The 22133-nt window shown below is 48.8% G+C and overlaps 1 protein-coding gene across 3 annotated transcripts; it reads right to left on the bottom strand.

Annotated features, from left to right (window-relative positions):
* Window positions 1-589: 589 nt before the first annotated feature.
* smyd4 (SET and MYND domain containing 4) lies at window positions 590-20890 on the bottom strand. Of its 3 annotated transcripts, none has more exons than XM_046330168.1 (10): window positions 20591-20890; window positions 16648-16792; window positions 9432-9521; window positions 7390-8488; window positions 5552-5821; window positions 4877-5049; window positions 4456-4603; window positions 3378-3494; window positions 3155-3278; window positions 590-1838 (listed from the first exon to the last, which is right to left on the bottom strand). In XM_046330168.1, the coding sequence occupies exons 1-10, from the start codon at window positions 20722-20724 to the stop codon at window positions 1709-1711; spliced, it is 2430 nt and encodes an 809-aa protein (XP_046186124.1). In that variant the 5' UTR covers window positions 20725-20890; the 3' UTR covers window positions 590-1708. The 3 variants fall into 3 exon arrangements, with proteins under 3 accessions (XP_046186124.1, XP_046186132.1, XP_046186140.1); XM_046330176.1 differs by having other exon boundaries at window positions 4456-4600; XM_046330184.1 differs by lacking the exon at window positions 590-1838 and having other exon boundaries at window positions 3365-3494.
* Window positions 20891-22133: the final 1243 nt, after the last annotated feature.

The following is a 22133-nucleotide window of genomic DNA, read 5'->3' as shown; positions in this document are numbered from 1 at the left end:
GAAGGCACCTGCCAATCAACTGTATTAGGGAGCAACATTTTGGAGTGACAGTGGACTCAACCAATCACATTTTGACATGTAATGTTTTTTTGACAAAAAAAACATAGTGGGGCAAAAAAGTATTTAGTCAGCCACCAATTGTGCAACAAAGCCTTGTGAAGACTTACAGAAAACATTTGACCTCTGTTATATACCCTTTGTTGGCAATGACAAAGTATTGAGGTAAACTTTTGTTATTGACCAAATACTTATTTTCCACCATAATTTGCAAATAAATTCATTTTAAAATTCTACAATGTGATTTTTTGGGGGATTTTGTTTTCTCATTTTGTCTGTCATAGTTGAAGTGTACCTATGATGAAAATTACAGGCCTCATCTTTTTAAGTGGGAGAACTTGTACAATTGGTGGCTGACTAAAAACTTCTGCTCAAAAGGTCAACAGGTCACTGTGCAATAGCGAGCAGTGATTTTCTCGAAGGTCCAGCTAGCGATCTTTTGTTGTAGGCTAGTTTGCAGCAGCAGGTGTTATCGAAGAGGATGTTGTTGCTAATTTGTTAGCGTCTCCCTTTTTACGAATAACTTTCAACAAGAAGTTAACCTTTTACTGCAGTGGGCTAAATCGGGGTCACAGAGTATTGATCTTAAATCTACTTTGAAACAAAAGTATTACACCACACACACACAAGTTTAGAGGCTTTAAAAAAACAAAAACAAAGAAATGACACCTCCACCATGTCAGATATAAAGTTGAAATAAAATTGTTGAGAAAAAAAAAAAAAAAAAAAAAGAGCTGAAATTAAAATTGCATCCCGATATTACACCTTATATTCATCACAGAACATTTACAAAAAATTATATTTCAGTTAACAACAAAAAAAAAACAGACATTTAAACACCGGAATTCTGTTTATTTTATATGAACTTCATTAATTAGGAACAATATGAATAACCTTCCACCCAGGAGGATAAAGAGGGCCCTTCTGATCATGGACTGCAGCAAAGGGCCCAGGTTCAACAGGTTCACCACTGTGTCCAGAACAGATTTAAAGGCTGTTCAGGTATTACATGTTTCAAGAAAGGAGTGGATATATTTGTCCTGGCCAAGCGGGTTTTATTTATTGAATGGAAGCTGATAATGTTGTTGTTTTTTACTCCGCTGGTCTCAGGAAGAAATGAAGAGTCCTCACAGTCTGAGACCGAGTCAAGACAGAGGACAAATGTATCCCACACAGAGACAAGATGGAGAGACTCAAAGAGACCAAGTACTACAACACTGCCACTCACTCAGCTCTCCCTGCCTGTCCTCCAACACCCCTGTAGACAGTCCTACAACACCCCTGTAGACAGTCCTACAACACCCCCAGTCCTCCAACACCCCTGTAGACAGTCCTACAACACCCCCTGTAGACAGTCCTACAACACCCCTGTAGACAGTCCTACAACACCCCCTGTCCTACAACACCCCCTGTCCTACAACACCCCTGTAGACAGTCCTACAACACCCCCTGTAGACAGTCCTACAACACCCCCTGTAGACAGTCCTACAACACCCCCAGTAGACAGTCCTACAACACCCCCAGTAGACAGTCCTACAACACCCCCAGTAGACAGTCCTACAACACCCCTGTAGACAGTCCTACAACACCCCTGTAGACAGTCCTACAACACCCCCTGTAGACAGTCCTACAACACCCCCTGTAGACAGTCCTACAACACCCCCTGTAGACAGTCCTCCATGGAATGTAGTTCCTGTACCTCAGGACAGTGGGGTCCACAGTGGAGGGACAGGAGTCTTCTGGCCCTGGAGATCACAGAGAGAGCTGGACCTGGGAAACCTCTGAGACAGAGGGACGTAGAGAGAGAGAGGTTAGAGAGGGGATGGAGAGAGAGGTTAGAGAGGGGATGGAGAGAGAGTTTAGAGAGAGAGCTTAGAGAGGTTAGAGAGAGAGGTTAGAGAGGGGATGGAGAGAGAGGTTAGAAGGGATGGAGAGAGAGGTTAGAGAGGGGATGGAGAGAGAGGTTAGAAGGGATGGAGAGAGAGGTTAGAGAGAGAGCTTAGAGAGGTTAGAGAGAGAGGTTAGAGAGGGGATGGAGAGAGAGGTTAGAAGGGATGGAGAGAGAGGTTAGAGAGGGGATGGAGAGAGGTTAGAAGGGATGGAGAGAGAGGTTAGAGAGGGGATGGAGAGAGAGAGAGAGGTTAGAGAGGGGATGGAGAGAGAGGTTAGAGAGGGGATGGAGAGGTAGGGGGGGTAGAGAGAGGTTAGAGAGGGGATGGAGAGAGAGGTTAGAGAGGGGATGGAGAGGTTAGAGAGGGGATGGAGAGAGAGGTTAGAGAGAGAGGTTAGAGAGGTTAGAGAGGTTAGAGAGGGGATGGAGAGAGAGGTTAGAAGGGATGGAGAGAGAGGTTAGAAGGGATGGAGAGAGAGGTTAGAGAGGGGATGGAGAGAGAGGTTAGAGAGGGGATGGAGAGGTAGGGGGGATAGAGAGAGGTTAGAGAGGGGATGAGAGAGAGGTTAGAGAGGGGATGGAGAGAGAGGTTAGAGAGGGGATGGAGAGAGAGGTTAGAGAGGGGATGGAGAGAGAGGATGGAGAGAGAGGTTAGAGAGGGATGGAGAGCTTAGAGAGGTTAGAGAGAGAGGTTAGAGAGGGGAGAGAGAGGTTAGAAGGGGATGGAGAGAGAGGTTAGAGAGGGGATGGAGAGGTTAGAGAGGGGATGGAGAGGTAGGGGGGGTAGAGAGAGGTTAGAGAGGGGGATGGAGAGAGAGGTTAGAGAGGGGATGGATGGAGAGAGGGGATGGAGAGGTTAGAGAGGGGATGGAGAGAGAGGTTAGAGAGGGGATGGAGAGAGAGGTTAGAGAGGGGATGGAGAGAGAGGTTAGAGAGAGATGGAGAGAGAAGTTAGAGAGGGGATGGAGAGAGAGGTTAGAGGGGGAGATGGAGATGAGAGGTTAGAGAAGGATGGAGAGAGTAGGGGGGGTAGAGAGAGAGAGGTTAGAGAGTGGATGGAGAGGTAGGGGGGTAGAGAGAGAGAGGTTAGAGTGGGTATTGAGAGATGGTGGGTGGGGGGGGGAGCAATAAGGGGGAAGAGAGGTGGTGAGGCGGATGTATATGATTGGCTCTCCTCTCTGCCCATTCAGCGGGAGTTGTTCTCACCCATTGAAGTGTAGCTGTGCCAGTTTAAAGAGCTGACGTCCCAGTTCAATACTGTCCTGTCCATACTGGGAACGGATGGCTAAAACACTACGCTCCAACTGGTCCACTGCCCCTCGCCACTCACCTGCAGAGACACAGAACACAGTCACTACAACGACGAGAGCGCAGGTACACACACACACAGAGAGAGAGACAGACACACACACACACCTGTCCTCCTCACCCATAGTGGAATATGCTCTGGCCATGGTATCAGCCAGTTGTCCCTGTAGAGAATGAGTCTCTTTCAGAAAGACACCAGCCTGAGACACTGCTCTCTGTAACAACATGACAGACTGGGCTAGAGCGAGAGACAGAGAGAGACAGAGACAGAGAGAGACAGAGAGAGAGAGAGACAGAGGGAGAGAGACAGAGAGAGAGAGAGAGAGAGAGAGAGAGAGAGAGAGAGAGAGAGAGAGAGAGAGAGAGAGAGAGAGAGAGAGAGAGAGAGAGAGAGAGAGAGAGAGAGAGAGAGAAGAGAGAGAGAGAGAGAGAGAGAGAGAGAGAGAGAGAGAGACAGAGACAGAGACAGAGACAGAGACAGAGACAGAGACAGAGAGAGAGAGAGAGACAGAGAGAGAGAGAGAGACAGAGAGAGAGAGAGAGAGAGAGAGAGAGAGAGAGAGAGAGAGACAGCGAGAGAGAGAGAGACAGAGACAGCAGAGAGAGAGAGAGACAGAGAGAGACAGAGACAGAGAGAGACAGAGAGAGAGACAGAGAGAGACAGAGAGAGAGACAGACAGAGAGAGAGAGAGAGAGAGAGAGAGAGAGAGAGAGAGAGAGAGACAGAGACAGAGAGAGAGACAGAGAGAGACAGAGAGAGACAGAGAGAGACAGAGACAGAGTGACAGAGAGAGACAGAGACAGAGTGACAGAGTGACAGAGAGACAGAGAGAGACAGAGAGAGACAGAGACAGAGTGACAGAGAGAGAGAGAGAGAGAGAGAGAGAGAGACAGAGAGAGAGAGAGAGAGAGAGAGAGAGAGAGAGAGAGAGAAGGTGAGGTTAGGAGGGCAGTAAGAGAGTTTCCCACCTTGTTCATCACATAAGCAACAGTGATCTCATGGGGAACAAAACACATTTCACCAGGAAAATGACATGACCAACATCTCCAATCACAGCCAGTCATATTCCATATCATAAGCAGGTACACACACACACACACACACACACACACACACACACACACACACACACACACACACACACACACACACACACACACACACACACACACACACACACACACACACACACACACACCTGGTCTGTCTGTCTCCAGGAGGTCCACTGCCTGCTCCAGCTGAACCCTGACCTCCTGCAGTCTGAGGTCCATTTCAGAGCGTGACACACGATGACCGCAAGACGACCGCACACACACGACCCACCCTGCACCGTCCACACTGCACTGCTGGAACACACAGAGAGAGAGAGACACACACACACAGAGAGAGACACAGTCACACACACACAGAGAGAGAGAGAGAGACACACAGTCACACACACACACGCGCACACAGTCACACACACATTGATTGATGATGAATGGCATAGGCACCATCTACTCTGACAAGATTTTGAGGATGAATTACTAGTAAAAACAGAAGTGGGCAGTTGAAATTTTTTACAAAATAGAAACATTTACTGAGAGAAATGTATGTAATTAAAGACGAGAAACTCCCACCTTTACAGGTGCCTCGCACTTCCCACACTGCAGGTGTGTGTCTGGCCCAGCCCCTCTGCCCTCTGGCCCCTCCCCCTGATCCAGACTGCAGGCCTGACAGATACACAGGAAGTGGTACTGCTCCTGTAGGAGTCGCCGACGCTCACACAACACCATCCTGCTGCTGTGAGGACCTGAGAGGGGGAGGAGGGGAGTGGGGAAATGGGGGAGGGGTGTAGGGGAAGAGGTGGGGAGAGAGGTTGGGGGAGAGAGGTTGGGGGAGAGAGGTTGGGGGAGAGAGGTTGGGGGAGAGAGGTTGGGGGAGAGAGGTTGGGGGAGGTATATAATGTTTAGGAGTATAAACATTGAAACAGTAAACGGGACGGACGGACGGACATCATTGCGTTTACTTGATAGCTACCTACACAAATAGCTAGCTAGAACAAAGTGTTAATAAGATAAATTCATTTAAAAAGACAGGCAGGCAGGCAGGCAGGCAGGCAGGCAGACAGGCAGACAGACAGGCAGGCAGGCAGGCAGACAGGCAGACAGACAGACAGACAGACAGACAGACAGACAGACAGACAGACAGACAGACAGGCAGACAGACAGACAGGCAGACAGGCAGACAGGCAGACAGGCAGACAGGCAGACAGGCAGGCAAACAGACAAACAGGAGGCGGATCTCTTCTTCACCATAACAGTGGAGGACTTCCTGTCCAGGACAGATGTCTCTGGATGCTCTGATAGAGACAGCTACTCCAGCTGAGACGGAGACAGGAGCCTCAGGCTCAGTGGAAACCAGTTCATCAGTAGAGCCTCGGTCTGGTTGAGGTGAGACCAGGTGAGAGGTCCTGAAGTTGAGGCTTGTGTTGGGGCAACAGGAGTGGTTTAGGATACTCAGTGTGGGGAATATTGCCGTGGCAATGCGCACTTCCTGGGTGGACTGCACCGCAGTAAAATCACCTGTAAAGGTCATGGGAAGGTCAAAAGGTCATGCTAAGGTCAGACAGGAAATGTTCACTCCTATGCGTTTACGGAGTAGGTCTAATCCCTACATAACGCACTTACGTTGAGTCCCATGGGCCTTTGCAGTAAAAATATAAAGAATAGGGACCCATGTAGAACACATTCACCAGACTAAATACGACAAAGACATTAAACTGAAACAAAGATTATCCATTATATTGACAAGATATTGTACTGTCTGCTTTGACAATGGAAATAGAATGTCCATGAAAAGGCAGATGGCGGGAACATTCTAACCAATGAGAAGGCAGATGGCGGGAACATTCTAACCAATGAGAAGGCAGATGCACATGTGAACAGCAGCACAACTCAAGATATAAACCTGTTTTTCCTCAAAGTTGCCGCGGGGGTTTCCGTCGTGGTTGCTGTGGGGGAAGCCACGGGGGTTGCCATGGTGGTTGCCGTGGGGGAAGCCGCGGGGGTTGCCGTGGGGGTTGCCGTGGGGGAAGCCGTGGGGGTTGTCGTGGGGAAGCCGTGGGGGTTGCCGTGGGGGTTGTCGTGGGGGAAGCCGCGGGGGTTGCCGTGGGGGTTGTCATGGGGGAAGCCGTGGGGGTTGTCGTGGGGGAAGCCGTGGGGGTTGTCGTGGGGGAAGCCGTGGGGGTTGTCGTGGGGGTTGTCGTGGGGGAAGCCGCGGGGGTTGCCGTGGGGGAAGCCACTGGGTCTACTTATATTAGTCAGTACGTAACAACCTAAACATTACGAAACTTCTATCAGATCACATAACGCTGACCACACCGGTCACGTCGCAAATTAAATTTAAACATGTCAAATATTGCACCCATACTGCGTCTGCGATGCGCTAAAATAGAAGTCATTTCTATTTGTGACACTGAGCAAGTCCTGCCTCGCCCATCTCCTCATTGGTTATACCCACGTGGGTGACTGAAAGATGAACTGAGTTCGGTCGGTCGTCATGGTAACTATGAGATGCCAATCGCCATATAAAGTCCAGAGAAGAAAAGTCCTGGAAGGAGGAGAGACGACTAGAAACGATTCGGTTGGCCGTTTTATGTGTGGATTAATTGTCGGAGTAGAGGACCTTGTGCATTTCAGGTAAAATAACAACAACGTTTATATCCCAGGACAAATTAGCTAGCAAATGCAAAAAAGCTAGCAAGTGCAAGTTAACCAGCTAAACTGCCATAAATGTTTCATGCTTTTCGACCTGTCCCCAAATTAATATAATTGGTTCAGGTTCATGGTTTGATATTTTAACCTGAGTGTCGTTTAGTGTGTGTGGGGGGGGATTCCATTTGTAAGTCGCTTTGAATAAAAGCTTCTGCTAAATGGCATATATTATATATTATAGCACGATAGTGCACCCAGTTTGGGTGTCAGAATTTAATTGCTAATTTGCTAGGTGAGGCTATGTTGACCAGATTCAACACCCTCTCATATAAAATCTCCAGTCGGTCTGCTTCACACTTTATTCTTGTGAGGACAGATTTTGGGGTGGAGTCAGGCCTCTCAGTTCACCTCTTCCTCTCTGACTGACTCGCACTCACCTGTGTCTCTGAGCAGGCTCACTGCCTGGGCGTTACATCTCAGCTGCAGCATGTGCCTCAGAGCTACACTTCCCAGCAGGCTTAGCTCCGGAGCCCAGCCCTCTCCCTCCACGGGGGCCCGTGATTGGTTACTGCACGTCATGCTTTCTGACACTCCTCCCCTTTCCCAGGACGCAGGAGGAGGTCCCGCCTGGCGCAGCCGCAGGTAGAGCGTTGCTATGGTGACAGAGTACAAGAAGCGCAGGCTGGGGGCGTGGCCATTCAGGTGAGGCAGCAGGTGGTAGACGCTCAGGTAGGAATCACCATGGTAATAAGCAGAGGGGTCGTTGACCTCCGGCTCAGTTGATGTGGCGTCACTGGAGCCAGAATTCTTCATCTTTGGGCGGATCTTTTCTGTGATTGGCTTAGAACTGGAATTCTTGGAGCTAATCTTCTCTCTGATTAGTTTAGAATCGTTATCCACGTCTCTGATTGGTTCCCGTGCCCTCAGTACCTCCTTCACCCCCGCTTTTAACGCCACCCTCAGCGCCAGCTGTGACATCACCCCCGCAGTACTCAGCTCGGCTCCGATTGGACACTCCCAGCGATGATGCCACTCCCACGCGCCCTTCCGACACCCCTCTGAGCAGTAGCGGGCGTAGCTGCACCCCTCACATGGCACAGGGCTCACCGTCTCCCCCAAACACTGATGACAGTACCTCACCTCGGTCCCAAACACTTCTCCTGCTTCCTCCGTCTCCTCTCTTCTCCCTCTCCCCATCCCTGCTATTAGCACACAGCTGTAAGCCCTGTCCTCCAATATCTCCTCTCCGGCCGCGATTCCCTTGGTGGCCACCAGGTGTCGCCCTTTTTCAGGGCTGAAGCACACGGACAAACCAGGGGAGAGAGCACTCTGCTGCTGGGAGTTTGGGGACTTTGGGTTGGTCCTGCTACACACCCCCTCTGCCTGGTGCCCTGCCCCCTGCTTGGTGGCGGTGGTTATCTCCTCTGTCCCGTTGGGGAAGTGGTTGAGGCACTGTGCCTGTCTGTCCTGTAGTTTGTGCTTCAGGTGACTTGGGTAGCCATGGTTCAGGGCTCGGTCGATGTCCTCGAGGCACTCCTGAGGAGAAGAAATACAAGTCAAACAATACAAAGATGGAACACACACACCACACACACACACACACACACACACACACACACACACACACCTCAAAAAACAATATCTGAAATGGAAAGGTAAGCAGTGTAATAATGAAGATGATATCAACTAGTGAGAAGACTGGACGGAAGAGAAAAAAGGGTGAGAAGACTGGACGGAAGACTAACTAGTGAGAAGACTGGACGGAAGACAAACTAGTGAGAAGACTGGACGGAAGACTAACTAGTGAGAAGACTGGACGGAAGACAAACTAGTGAGAAGACTGGACGGAAGACAAACTAGTGAGAAGACTGGACGGAAGACAAACTAGTGAGAAGACTGGACGGAAGACAAACTAGTGAGAAGACTGGACGGAAGACAAAACTAGTGAGAAGACTGGACGGAAGACAAACTAGTGAGAAGACTGGACGGAAGACAAACTAGTGAGAAGACTGGACGGAAGACAAACTAGTGAGAAGACTGGACGGAAGACAAACTAGTGAGAAGACTGGACGGAAGACAAACTAGTGAGAAGACTGGACGGAAGACAAACTAGTGAGAAGACTGGACGGAAGACAAACTAGTGAGAAGACTGGACGGAAGACAAACTAGTGAGAAGACTGGACGGAAGACAAACTAGTGAGAAGACTGGACGGAAGACAAACTAGTGAGAAGACTGGAAGACAAACTAGTGAGAAGACTGGACGGAAGACAAACTAGTGAGAAGACTGGACGGAAGACAAACTAGTGAGAAGACTGGACGGAAGACAAACTAGTGAGAAGACTGGACGGAAGACAAACTAGTGAGAAGACTGGACGGAAGACAAACTAGTGAGAAGACTGGACGGAAGACAAACTAGTGAGAAGACTGGACGGAAGACAAACTAGTGAGAAGTACTCTTGTTCACCATGTTCCACTCACCCTGTAGCGCTGGAGGTGGAATAGCGCTGCAGAACGGTTGGCATAGCACAGAGAGAGCTGCTCCGAGCTCAGAGACGCATAACACACACCCTGCAGGAGAGAGGGGGAGAGAGACAGGGAGTGGAGAGAGGGGGGCAGGGAGGAGAGAGAGGGGGAGAGACAGGGAGGAGAGAGAGAGGGGGAGACAGGGAGGAGAGAGAGGGGGAGACGGAGGGAGACAGGGAGGAGAGAGAGGGGGGAGACAGGGAGGAGAGAGAGGGGAGAGACAGGGAGGAGAGAGAGAGGGGGAGACAGGGAGGGGGGAGACAGGGAGTAGAGAGGGGGGGACAGGGAGTAGAGAGAGGGGGAGACAGGGAGTGGAGAGAGGGGGAGACAGGGAGTGGAGAGAGGGGGAGACAGGGAGGAGAGAGAGGGGGAGACAGGGAGGAGAGAGAGGGGGGAGACAGGGAGGAGAGAGGGGGAGACAGGGAGGAGAGAGGGGGGAGACAGGGAGGAGAGAGAGGGGGAGACAGGGAGGAGAGAGGGGGGAGACAGGGAGGAGAGAGAGGGGGAGACAGGGAGGAGAGAGAGGGGGGGAGACAGGGAGGAGAGAGAGGGGGAGACAGGGAGGAGAGAGAGGGGGGAGACAGGGAGGAGAGAGAGAGGGGGAGACAGGGAGGAGAGAGAGGGGGAGACAGGGAGGAGAGAGAGGGGGGAGACAGGGAGGAGAGACAGGGAGGGGGAGGGGGGAGACAGGGAGGAGAAAGAGGGGGAGACAGGGAGGAGGGGGGGGAGACAGGGAGGAGAGAGAGGGGGAGACAGGGAGAGGGGGAGACAGGGAGGAGAGAGAGGGGGAGACAGGGAGGAGAGAGAGGGGGAGACAGGGAGGAGAGAGAGGGGGGAGACAGGGAGTGGAGAGAGGGGGGAGACAGGGAGTGGAGAGGGGGAGACAGGGAGGAGAGAGACAGGGAGGAGAGAGACAGGGAGTGGAGAGGGGGGGGAGACAGGGAGTGGAGAGAGGGGGGAGACAGGGAGGAGAGAGACAGGGAGGAGAAATATATAATATATATATATTACACACAAAGGTTTGGGGTCAGTTGTTGGTGGCAAGTTTGATCCATTAAAATAACATCAAATTGATCAGAAATACAGTGTAGACATTGTTAATGTTGTAAATGACTATTGTAGCTGGAAACGGCTGATGTTTAATGGAATATCTACATACTCATACAGAGGCCCATTATCAGCAACTGACACTGCTGTGTTCCAATTGCACGTTGTGTTAGTTAATCCAAGTTTAGAACTTTAAAAGGCTAATTGATCATTAGAAAAACCCTTTTGCAATTATGTTAGAACAGCTGAAAACTGTTGTCCGGATTAAAGAAGCAATAAAACGGGCCTTCTTTAGACTAGTTGAGTATCTGGAGCATCAGCATTTGTGGGTTCGATTACAGGCTCAAAATGACCAGAAACAAATAACTTTCTGTCCTTTCTTCTGAAACTCATGACTTTATTCTTGTTCTGAAAACTGACGAGAATAGCCTTCAAGAAACAGAAGATCTCGTACAACACTGTGTACTACTCCCTTCACAGAACAGCGCAAACTGGCTCTAACCAGAATAGAAAGAGGAGTGGTGCACAACTGAGTACATTAGAGTGAGACTGGTGTTGAGACTGGTGTTGAGACTGGTGTTGCGACTGGTGTTTTGCAGGTACTATTTAATGAAGCTGCCAGTTGAGGACTAGTGAAGCGTCTGTTTCCAGCATCCCGGAGTCGCCTCCACTGTTGACGTTGAGACTGGAGTCAAAAACAAGGACATTTCTAAGTGACTCCAAACTTTGGAACGGTACCCAGACTATTCACACCCCCCCCACCTTTACATTTACATTTACATTTAAGTCATTTAGCAGACGCTCTTATCCAGAGCGACTTACAAATTGGTGCATTCACCTTATGACATCCAGTGGAACAGCCACTTAACAATAGTGCATCTAAATCTTAAAGGGGGGGGGGGGTGAGAGGGAATACTTATCCTATCCTAGGTATTCCTTAAAGAGGTGGGGTTTCAGGTGTCTCCGGAAGGTGGTGATTGACTCCGCTGTCCTGGCGTCGTGAGGGAGTTTGTTCCACCATTGGGGGGCCAGAGCAGCGAACAGTTTTGACTGGGCTGAGCGGGAACTGTACTTCCTCAGTGGTAGGAAGGCGAGCAGGCCAGAGGTGGATGAACGCAGTGCCCTTGTTTGGGTGTAGGGCCTGATCAGAGCCTGGAGGTACTGAGGTGCCGTTCCCCTCACAGCTCCGTAGGCAAGCACCATGGTCTTGTAGCGGATGCGAGCTTCAACTGGAAGCCAGTGGAGAGAACGGAGGAGCGGGGGTGACGTGAGAGAACTTGGGAAGGTTGAACACCAGACGGGCTGCTGCGTTCTGGATGAGTTGAAGGGGTTTAATGGCACAGGCAGGGAGCCCAGCCAACAGCGAGTTGCAGTAGTCCAGACGGGAGATGACAAGTGCCTGGATTAGGACCTGCGCCGCTTCCTGTGTGAGGCAGGGTCGTACTCTGCGGATGTTGTAGAGCATGAACCTACAGGAACGGGCCACCGCCTTGATGTTGGTTGAGAACGACAGGGTGTTGTCCAGGATCACACCAAGGTTCTTAGCGCTCTGGGAGGAGGACACAATGGAGTTGTCAACCGTGATGGCGAGATCATGGAACGGGCAGTCCTTCCCCGGGAGGAAGAGCAGCTCCGTCTTGCCGAGGTTCAGCTTGAGGTGGTGATCCGTCATCCACACTGATATGTCTGCCAGACATGCAGAGATGCGATTCGCCACCTGGTCATCAGAAGGGGGAAAGGAGAAGATTAGTTGTGTGTCGTCTGCATAGCAATGATAGGAGAGACCATGTGAGGTTATGACAGAGCCAAGTGACTTGGTGTATAGCGAGAATAGGAGAGGGCCTAGAACAGAGCCCTGGGGGACACCAGTGGTGAGAGCGCGTGGTGAGGAGACAGATTCTCGCCACGCCACCTGGTAGGAGCGACCTGTCAGGTAGGACGCAATCCAAGCGTGGGCCGCGCCGGAGATGCCCAACTCGGAGAGGGTGGAGAGGAGGATCTGATGGTTCACAGTATCGAAGGCAGCCGATAGATCTAGAAGGATGAGAGCAGAGGAGAGAGAGTTAGCTTTAGCAGTGCGGAGCGCCTCCGTGATAGAGGAGAGCAGTCTCAGTTGAATGACTAGTCTTGAAACCTGACTGATTTGGATCAAGAAGGTCATTCAGAGAGAGATAGCGGGAGAGCTGGCCAAGGACGGCACGTTCAAGAGTTTTGGAGAGAAAAGAAAGAAGGGATACTGGTCTGTAATTGTTGACATCGGAGGGATCGAGTGTAGGTTTTTTCAGAAGGGGTGCAACTCTCGCTCTCTTGAAGACGGAAGGGACGTAGCCAGCGGTCAGGGATGAGTTGATGAGCGAGGTGAGGTAAGGGAGAAGGTCTCCGGAAATGGTCTGGAGAAGAGGGGAGGGGATAAGGTCAAGCGGGCAGGTTGTTGGGCGGCCGGCCGTCACAAGACGCGAGATTTCATCTGGAGAGAGAGGGGAGAAAGAGGTCAGAGCACAGGGTAGGGCAGTGTGAGCAGAACCAGCGGTGTCGTTTGACTTAGCAAACGAGGATCGGATGTCGTCGACCTTATTTTCAAAATGGTTGACGAAGTCGTCTGCAGAGAGGGAGGAGGGGGGGGATTCAGGAGGGAGGAGAAGGTGGCAAAGAGCTTCCTAGGGTTAGAGGCAGATGCTTGGAATTTAGCGTGGTAGAAAGTGGCTTTAGCAGCAGAGACAGAGGAGGAAAATGTAGAGAGGAGGGAGTGAAAGGATGCCAGGTCCGCAGGGAGGCGAGTTTTCCTCCATTTCCGCTCGGCTGCCCGGAGCCCTGTTCTGTGAGCTCGCAATGAGTCATCGAGCCACGGAGCAGGAGGGGGAGGACCGAGCCGGCCTGGAGGATAGGGGACATAGAGAGTCAAAGGATGCAGAGAGGGAGGAGAGGAGGGTTGAGGAGGCAGAATCAGGAGATAGGTTGGAGAAGGTTTGAGCGGAGGGAAGAGATGATAGGATGGAAGAGGAGAGAGTAGCGGGGGAGAGAGAGCGAAGGTTGGGACGGCGCGATACCATCCGAGTAGGGGCAGTGTGGGAGGTGTTGGATGAGAGCGAGAGGGAAAAGGATACAAGGTAGTGGTCGGAGACTTGGAGGGGAGTTGCAATGAGGTTAGTGGAAGAACAGCATCTAGTAAGGATGAGGTCGAGCGTATTGCCTGCCTTGTGAGTAGGGGGGGAAGGTGAGAGGGTGAGGTCAAAAGAGGAGAGGAGTGGAAAGAAGGAGGCAGAGAGGAATGAGTCCAAGGTAGACGTGGGGAGGTTAAAGTCGCCCAGAACTGTGAGAGGTGAGCCGTCCTCAGGACAGGAGCTTATCAAGGCATCAAGCTCATTGATGAACTCTCCGAGGGAACCTGGAGGGCGATAAATGATAAGGATGTTAAGCTTGAAAGGGCTGGTAACTGTGACAGCATGGAATTCAAAGGAGGCGATAGACAGATGGGTAAGGGGAGAAAGAGAGAATGACCACTTGGGAGAGATGAGGATCCCGGTGCCACCACCCCGCTGACCAGAAGCTCTCGGGGTGTGCGAGAACACGTGGGCGGACGAAGAGAGAGCAGTAGGAGTAGCAGTGTTGTCTGTGGTGATCCATGTTTCCGTTAGTGCCAAGAAGTCGAGGGACTGGAGGGAGGCATAGGCTGAGATGAACTCTGCCTTGTTGACCGCAGATCGGCAGTTCCAGAGGCTACCGGAGACCTGGAACTCCACGTGGGTCGTGCGCGCTGGGACCACCAGATTAGGGTGGCCGCGGCCACGCGGTGTGGAGCGTTTGTATGGTCTGTGCAGAGGAGAGAACAGGGATAAACAGACACATAGTTGACAGGCTACAGAAGAGGCTACGCTAATGCAAAGGAGATTGGAATGACAAGTGGACTACACGTCTCGAATGTTCAGAAAGTTAAGCTTACGTAGCAATAATCTTATTGACTAAAATGATTAAAAATGATACAGTACTGCTGAAGTAGGCTAGCTGGCAGTGGGTGCGTTGTTGACACTACACTAATCAAGTCGTTCCGTTGAGTGTAATAGTTTCTGCAGTGCTGCTATTCGGGGGCTAGCTGGCTAGCTAGTAGTGTTGTTTACGTTACGTTGCGTTAAAAGAACGACAATAGCTGGCTAGCTAACCTAGAAAATCGCTCTAGACTACACAATTATCTTTGATACAAAGACGGCTATGTAGCTAGCTATGTAGCTAGCTACGATCAAACAAATCAAACCGTTGTACTGTAATGAAATGAAAATGTGATACTACCTGTGAATGAGACCGGGTTGTTGAGTTCTATTCAGTAGACCTTGGCTAGCGTTGGCTAGCTGTTGGCTAGCTAGCAGAGTCTCCTACGTTAAGGACGACAAATAGCTGGCTAGCTAACCTCGGTAAATTAAGATAATCACTCTAAGACTACACACTCTAAACCTAAACAACACAATTATCTTGGATACGAAGATACGAAGACAGCAAAGACAGCTATGTAGCTAGCTAACACTACACTAATCAAGTCGTTCAGTTGAGTGTAATAGTTTTCCCAGTGCAGCTAATCAGTGGACGTTAGCTAGCTGGCTAGTGAAGACTACGTTAGGACGGCGAAATACGATAATTACGCAATTATCTTTGATACAAAGACGGCTATGTAGCTAGCTGAGAAGAAATTGCTAAGATTAGACAAATCAAACCGTTGTGCTATAATGAAATGTAATGAAAAAGTTATACTACCTGCGGGAGCGAAGTGGGATGCGACCACTCGCTCCAAACCGGAACCGGTCTCAGTCTCTGTTATCATCTGTGCATAGGCACTTTAATAACTCTACCTACATGTACATATTACCTCAATTACCTCGACACATTGACTCTGTACCGGTTTCCCCTGTATATACCCTCCACATTGACTCTGTACCGGTACCCCCTGTATATAGCCTCCACATTGACTCTGTACCGGTACCCCCTGTATATAGCCTCCACATTTGACTCTGTACCGGTACCCCCTGTATATAGCCTCCACATTGACTCTGTACCGGTACCCCCTGTATATAGCCTCCATATTGACTCTGTACCGGTACCCCCTGTATATAGCCTCCATATTGACTCTGTACCGGTACCCCCTGTATATAGCCTCCATATTGACTCTGTACCGGTACCCCCTGTATATAGCCTCCACATTGACTCTGTACCGGTACCCCCTGTATATAGCCTCCACATTGACTCTGTACTGATACCCCCTGTATAAAGCCTCCACATTGACTCTGTACCGGTACCCCCTGTATATACCTCCCTGTATATATATATTGTATAACTGATAGGGTCAGTTTGTTATATCTGGAGTACTTCTCCTGTCCTATTCGGTGTCCTGTGTGAATTTAAGTGTGCTCTCTCTAATTCTCCCTTTCTCTCTTTCTTTCTCTCTCTCGGAGGACCTGAGCCCTAGGACCATGCCCCAGGACTACCTGACATGATGACTCCTTGCTGTCCCCAGTCCACCTGACTGTGCTGCTGCTCCAGTTTCAACTGTTCTGCCTTGTTATTATTCGACCATGCTGGTCATTTATGAACATTTGAACATCTTGGCCACGTTCTGTTATAATCTCCACCCGGCACAGCCAGAAGAGGACTGGCCACCCCACATAGCCTGGTTCCTCTCTAGGTTTCTTCCTAGGTTTTGGCCTTTCTAGGGAGTTTTTCCAAGCCACCGTGCTGCTACACCTGCATTACTTACTGTTTGGGGGTTTTAGGCTGGGTTTCTGTACAGCACTTTGAGATATCAGCTGATGTACGAAGGGCTTTATAAATTAATTTGATTTGTTACCTGTGAGTAGTACAGTGTAGTCTCTGGTTGTAAAGATGTTACCTGTAAGTAGTGCAGTGTCGTCTCTGGTTTTAAAGATGTTACCTGTGAGTAGTGCAGTGTAGTCCCTGGTTGTAAAGATGTTACCTGTGAGTAGTGCAGTGTCGTCTCTGGTTGTAAAGATGTTACCTGTGAGTAGTGCAGTGTAGTCCCTGGTTGTAAAGATGTTACCTGTGAGTAGTGCAGTGTAGTCCCTGGTTGTAAAGATGTTACCTGTGAGTAGTGCAGTGTCGTCTCTGGTTGTAAAGATGTTACCTGTGAGTAGTGCAGGACAGCAGCAGTGTAGTCCCTGGTTTTAAAACTGGAGTTGCCCTCCTTCCGGCATCTGGCAGCTCTTTCCAGGTCCTTCTGGACAGGATCGTCCTTGGAAATGCCCGACAGAAAGTCCACGTCCTCTTGGCTGAAAGACAGTCAATGAAGAAGGGTGTCGTTGGACCTCATGTTTTCCACGTGTTTGACACCAACAAACCCGTTCCAGACATTATTATAAACCCCTCAGCAGCCTCCTTGTATTGCTACAGTAACAGTATAACTTTAGACAGTCCCCCTCGCCCATACCCGGGCGCGAACCAGGGACCCTCTGCACACATCAACAACAGTCACCCACGAAGCATCGTTACCCATCGCTCCACAAAAGCCGCGGCCCTTGCAGAGCAAGGGGAACTACTACTTCAAGGTCTCAGAGCGAGTGACGTTACTGATTGAAACGCTATTTAGCGCGAACCACCGCTAACTAAGCTAGCCGTTTCACATCCGTTACACCAGCACCACCGCTAACTAAGCTAGCCGTTTCACATCCGTTACACCAGCACCACCGCTAACTAAGCTAGCCGTTTCACATCCGTTACACCAGCACCACCGCTAACTAAGCTAGCCGTTTCACATCCGTTACACCAGCACCACCGCTAACTAAGCTAGCCGTTTCACATCCGTTACACCAGCACCACCGCTAACTAAGCTAGCCGTTTCACATCCGTTACACCAGCACCACCGCTAACTAAGCTAGCCCGTTTCACATCCGTTACACCAGCACCACCGCTAACTAAGCTAGCCGTTTCACATCCGTTACACCAGCACCACCGCTAACTAAGCTAGCCATTTCACATCCGTTACACCAGCACCACCGCTAACTAAGCTAGCCGTTTCACATCCGTTACACTACAGTAAGTGTACTTTTTTTCTTTAGTGATTCTTTTTTACTGATTAAAGGGCCGTATGTTTGAAAAGTCATATTGTGGTGATGCTAAACCAAAAACACAGTGAAGGGATTGTAGTTCACGTGTGATAGTCCTGGGCAGAGTTCATGGCTGGACACTTAGGGAGAAGGGATACAACACACCATACAGTAAACCCTTTCCTAACTTTAACCTACTTCTCTTAACCTGCTGCGCAAGTTCCTAACTTTAACCTACTTCTCTTAACCTGCTGCGCAAGTTCCTAACTTTAACCTACTTCTCTTAACCTGCTGCGCAAGTTCCTAACTTTAACCTACTTCTCTTAACCTGCTGCGCAAGTTCCCCAAACTCGCTGCCTAAATTAATTATCCTAACTCGCTGCCTAAATTAATTATCCTAACTCGCTGCCTAAATTAATTATCCTAACTCGCTGCCTAAATTAATTATCCAAACTCGCTGCCTAAATTAATTATCCTAACTCGCTGCCTAAATTAATTATCCTAACTCGCTGCCTAAATTAATTATCCTAACCGGCTGCCTAAATTAATTATCCTAACCGCTGCCTAAATTAATTAGCCAAACTCGCTGCCTAAATTAATTAGCCAAACTCGCTGCCTAAATTAATTAGCCAAACTCGCTGCCTAAATTAATTAGCCAAACTCGCTGCCTAAATTAATTAGCCAAACTCGCTGCCTAAATTAATTATCCAAACTCGCTGCCTAAATTAATTATCCTAACCCGCTGCCTAAATTAATTATCCTAACTCGCTGCCTAAATTAATTCTCCTAACCCGCTGCCTAAATTAATTCTCCTAACCCGCTGCCTAAGTTAATTCTCCTAACCTGCTGCCTGTGTTAATTCTCCTAACCTGCTGCCTGTGTTAATTCTCCTAACCGGATGCCTGTGTTAATTCTCCTAACCGGATGCCTGTGTTAATTCTCCTAACCGGATGCCTGTGTTAATTCTCCTAAACCTGCTGCCTGTGTTAATTCTCCTAAACCTGCTGCCTGTGTTAATTCTCCTAACCTGCTGCCTGTGTTAATTCTCCTAAACCTGCTGCCTGTGTTAATTCTCCTAACCTGCTGCCTGTGTTAATTTTGCTAAACCTGCGTTAATTCTCCTAACCTGCTGCCTGTGTTAATTCTCCTAAACCAGCTGCCTGTGTTAATTCTCCTAACCTGCTGCCTGGGTTAATTCTCCTAAACCTACTGCCTGTGTAAATCCTCCTAACCTGCTGCCTGTAATTCTACTAAACCTGCTGCCTGTGTTAATTCTCCTAACCTGCTGCCTGTGTTAATTCTGCTAAACCTGCGTTAATTCTCCTAACCAGTTGCCTGTGTTAATTCTCCTAAAACTGTTGCCTGTGTTAATTCTCCTAAACCTGCTGCCTGTGTTAATTCTCCTAACCTGCTGCCTGTGTTAATTTTGCTAAACCTAATTCTCTAACCAGTTGCCTGTGTTAATTCTCCTAACCTGCTGCCAGTGTTAATTCTCCTAACCAGTTGCCTGTGTTAATCTCCTAAACCTGCTGCCTGTGTTAATTCTCCTAACCTGCTGCCTGTGTTAATTTTGCTAAACCTGCGTTAATTCTCCTAACCAGTTGCCTGTGTTAATTCTCCTAACCTGCTGCCAGTGTTAATTCTCCTAACCAGTTGCCTGTGTTAATTCTCCTAACCAGCTGCCTGTGTTAATTCTCCTAACCGGCTGCCTGTGTTAATTCTCCTAACCGGCTGCCTGTGTTAATTCTCCTAAACCTGCTGCCTGTGTTAATTTTGCTAAACCTGCGTTAATTCTCATAAACCAGCTGCCTGTGTTAATTCTCCTAACCAGCTGCCTGTGTTAATTCTCCTAACCAGCTGCCTGTGTTAATTCTCCTAACCGGCTGCCTGTGTTAATTCTCCTAACCGGCTGCCTGTGTTAATTCTCCTAACCGGCTGCCTGTGTTAATTCTCCTAAACCTGCTGCCTGTGTTAATTTTGCTAAACCTGTGTTAATTCTCCTAAACCTGCTGCCTGTGTTAATTCTCCTAAACTGCTGCCTGTGTTAATTCTCCTAAACCAGCTGCCTGTGTTAATTCTCCTAACCTGCTGCCTGGGTTAATTCTCCTAAACCTACTGCCTGTGTAAATCCTCCTAACCTGCTGCCTGTAATTCTACTAAACCTGCTGCCTGTGTTAATTCTGCTAAACCTGCGTTAATTCTCCTAACCAGTTGCCTGTGTTAATTCTCCTAAACCTGTTGCCTGTGTTAATTCTCCTAAACCTGCTGCCTGTGTTAATTCTCCTAACCTGCTGCCTGTGTTAATTTTGCTAAACCTGCGTTAATTCTCCTAACCAGTTGCCTGTGTTAATTCTCCTAACCTGCTGCCAGTGTTAATTCTCCTAACCAGTTGCCTGTGTTAATTCTCCTAAACCTGCTGCCTGTGTTAATTCTCCTAACCTGCTGCCTGTGTTAATTTTGCTAAACCTGCGTTAATTCTCCTAACCTGCTGCCTGTGTTAATTCTCCTAAACCAGCTGCCTGTGTTAATTCTCATAAACCAGCTGCCTGTGTTAATTCTCCTAACCAGCTGCCTGTGTTAATTCTCCTAACCAGCTGCCTGTGTTAATTCTCCTAACCGGCTGCCTGTGCTAATTCTCCTAACCGGCTGCCTGTGTTAATTCTCCTAACCGGCTGCCTGTGTTAATTCTCCTAACCGGCTGCCTGTGTTAATTCTCCTAAACCTGCTGCCTGTGTTAATTTAGCTAAACCTGCGTTAATTCTCCTAAACCTGCTGCCTGTGTTAATTCTCCTAACCGGATGCCTGTGTTAATTCTCCTAACCGGCTGCCTGTGTTAATTCTCCTAAACCGACTGCCTGTGTTAATTCTCCTAACCGGCTGCGTAAATTACCCGAACCTTTCCCGAAACAAAAACAGGATTCCTTCAAGCCATGGTCTGGAAGAAAGTAGAATGCCGCCTGGTGTTATTTTGCTAGCCAATGACATGCTGTATGCTAGAGAGACGTGCACGTATTGGCTACTCACATTACTTGAGACAGGCCAAAATCAAAGACCTCATCTATGTCCAACAGGGACGAGAAGCATTTCTTCTCATCAAGAGTGAGTCGGCTCCACTTCTGTTCAACATGCTTTTGCCACTCGACACACGGCAGGTCCATTATGTGAAACTAACGTTACACTGTAGTTGGAGAGAAACTCATGTCCGCTTCGGTGGTATTTTCAGAAACTGCGTATCCATTTTGGTTATACAGACTGCTAGGTCTCAATGTGAATAGGTAGTTGAGGCTCAAAATCAGCGCCCAGTTTCTCTTCTAACGGCAGTCATCGAGAATCCGGAAGTCGCGATGTGACGACGTCACCGAAATTGAAAGCTCTCTCATGGATTCTGCACACCGCGCCACGCACCGCAAGACCGGAACATTAACGGATCCGAATCGGTTTCCACTAGTTATCACAGCCACAAAGTTATATCATAACATTTCAGAAAACAGAAATGATATGTTTGGTCTTCATTTAAGGTTAGGATTAGTCATAAGGTCAGCAGTGTGGATAAGGGTAGGGTTAGTTTTTAAAATTAGATTTTAAGAAGATACAATTTAGAAATAGGCAGGCATTATGACTTTGTGCCTGTGGTAACTACTGAAGACTCCAAATATGAATGTCTATGGTCCAAATCGCGCAAAAAGCTTCAAAATAAAAGTCATCCGTTTGCTTAATTTGAACACAATAGTCCACAATTTGTAGTATATTGTTTCTGCTTCAAAGATGTGTTCTGTTTATCTGATCCTACCCTCCCATTTTCATGCAATTTTAGGAGGTACTGAGACTTATTGTTGAGTTGTGCGGTTATTTGGTTGGCTACCGACTTGCCCTGGCTATTGATACAGAGATGTCTTTGCATTTGTGTTATTTAAAATAAAATAAAAAATGACATAGCTGCTGCCCACTCTACTCATTGACATGGAGGGAGACTTCATGTTGAACATTAGGCTACGCTGGGGCGGCAGCGTAGCCTAGTAGTTAGAGCGTTGGACTAGTAACCGGAAGGTCTACTCATTGACATGGAGGGAGACTTCATGTTGAACATTAGGCTACGCTGGGGCGGCAGCGTAGCCTAGTAGTTAGAGCGTTGGACTAGTAACCGGAAGGTCTACTCATTGACATGGAGGGAGACTTCATGTTGAACACTAAAGATATGATCGACACGTTGGAACTACGCATTACATTGCCTCAAGCGCAATTTCATATTCTGACGTCTCTAACCCACAGATACTGGCTCAGACCATTCAGATACCGGTTCAGACCAGTCATGAGGTCTCTAGTACACAGATACTGGTTCAGACCAGTCATGAGGTCTATAAAACCCACAGATACCGGTTCAGACCAGTCATGAGGTCTCTAGTACACAGATACCGGTTCAGACCAGTCATGAGGTCTCTAGTACACAGATACTGGTTCAGACCAGTCATGAGGTCTACAAAACCCACAGATACTGGTTCAGACCAGTCATGAGGTCTATAAAACCCACAGATACTGGTTCAGACCAGTCATGAGGTCTACAAAACCC

Source organism: Oncorhynchus gorbuscha, linkage group LG02, assembly GCF_021184085.1.
Source record: "Oncorhynchus gorbuscha isolate QuinsamMale2020 ecotype Even-year linkage group LG02, OgorEven_v1.0, whole genome shotgun sequence".
NCBI lineage: Eukaryota > Metazoa > Chordata > Actinopteri > Salmoniformes > Salmonidae > Oncorhynchus > Oncorhynchus gorbuscha.
Note: the sequence above shows the minus strand (reverse complement) of the source record. Positions and strands in the feature narration are given on the sequence as shown.

Excerpts from the sequence above, each read along its gene's own strand:
- smyd4 (XM_046330168.1), bottom strand. The coding sequence starts at position 20,724 with ATGGACCTGCCGTGTGTCGAGTGGCAAAAGCATGTTGAACAGAAGTGG. Across the intron at positions 3,495-4,455 it reads CCTGGAGACAGACAGACCAG|CCCAGTCTGTCATGTTGTTA; the intron begins GTGTGTGTGTGT and ends CTCTCGCTCTAG. Across the intron at positions 1,839-3,154 it reads GCACAGCTACACTTCAATGG|AGGTTTCCCAGGTCCAGCTC; the intron begins GTGAGAACAACT and ends CCTCTGTCTCAG.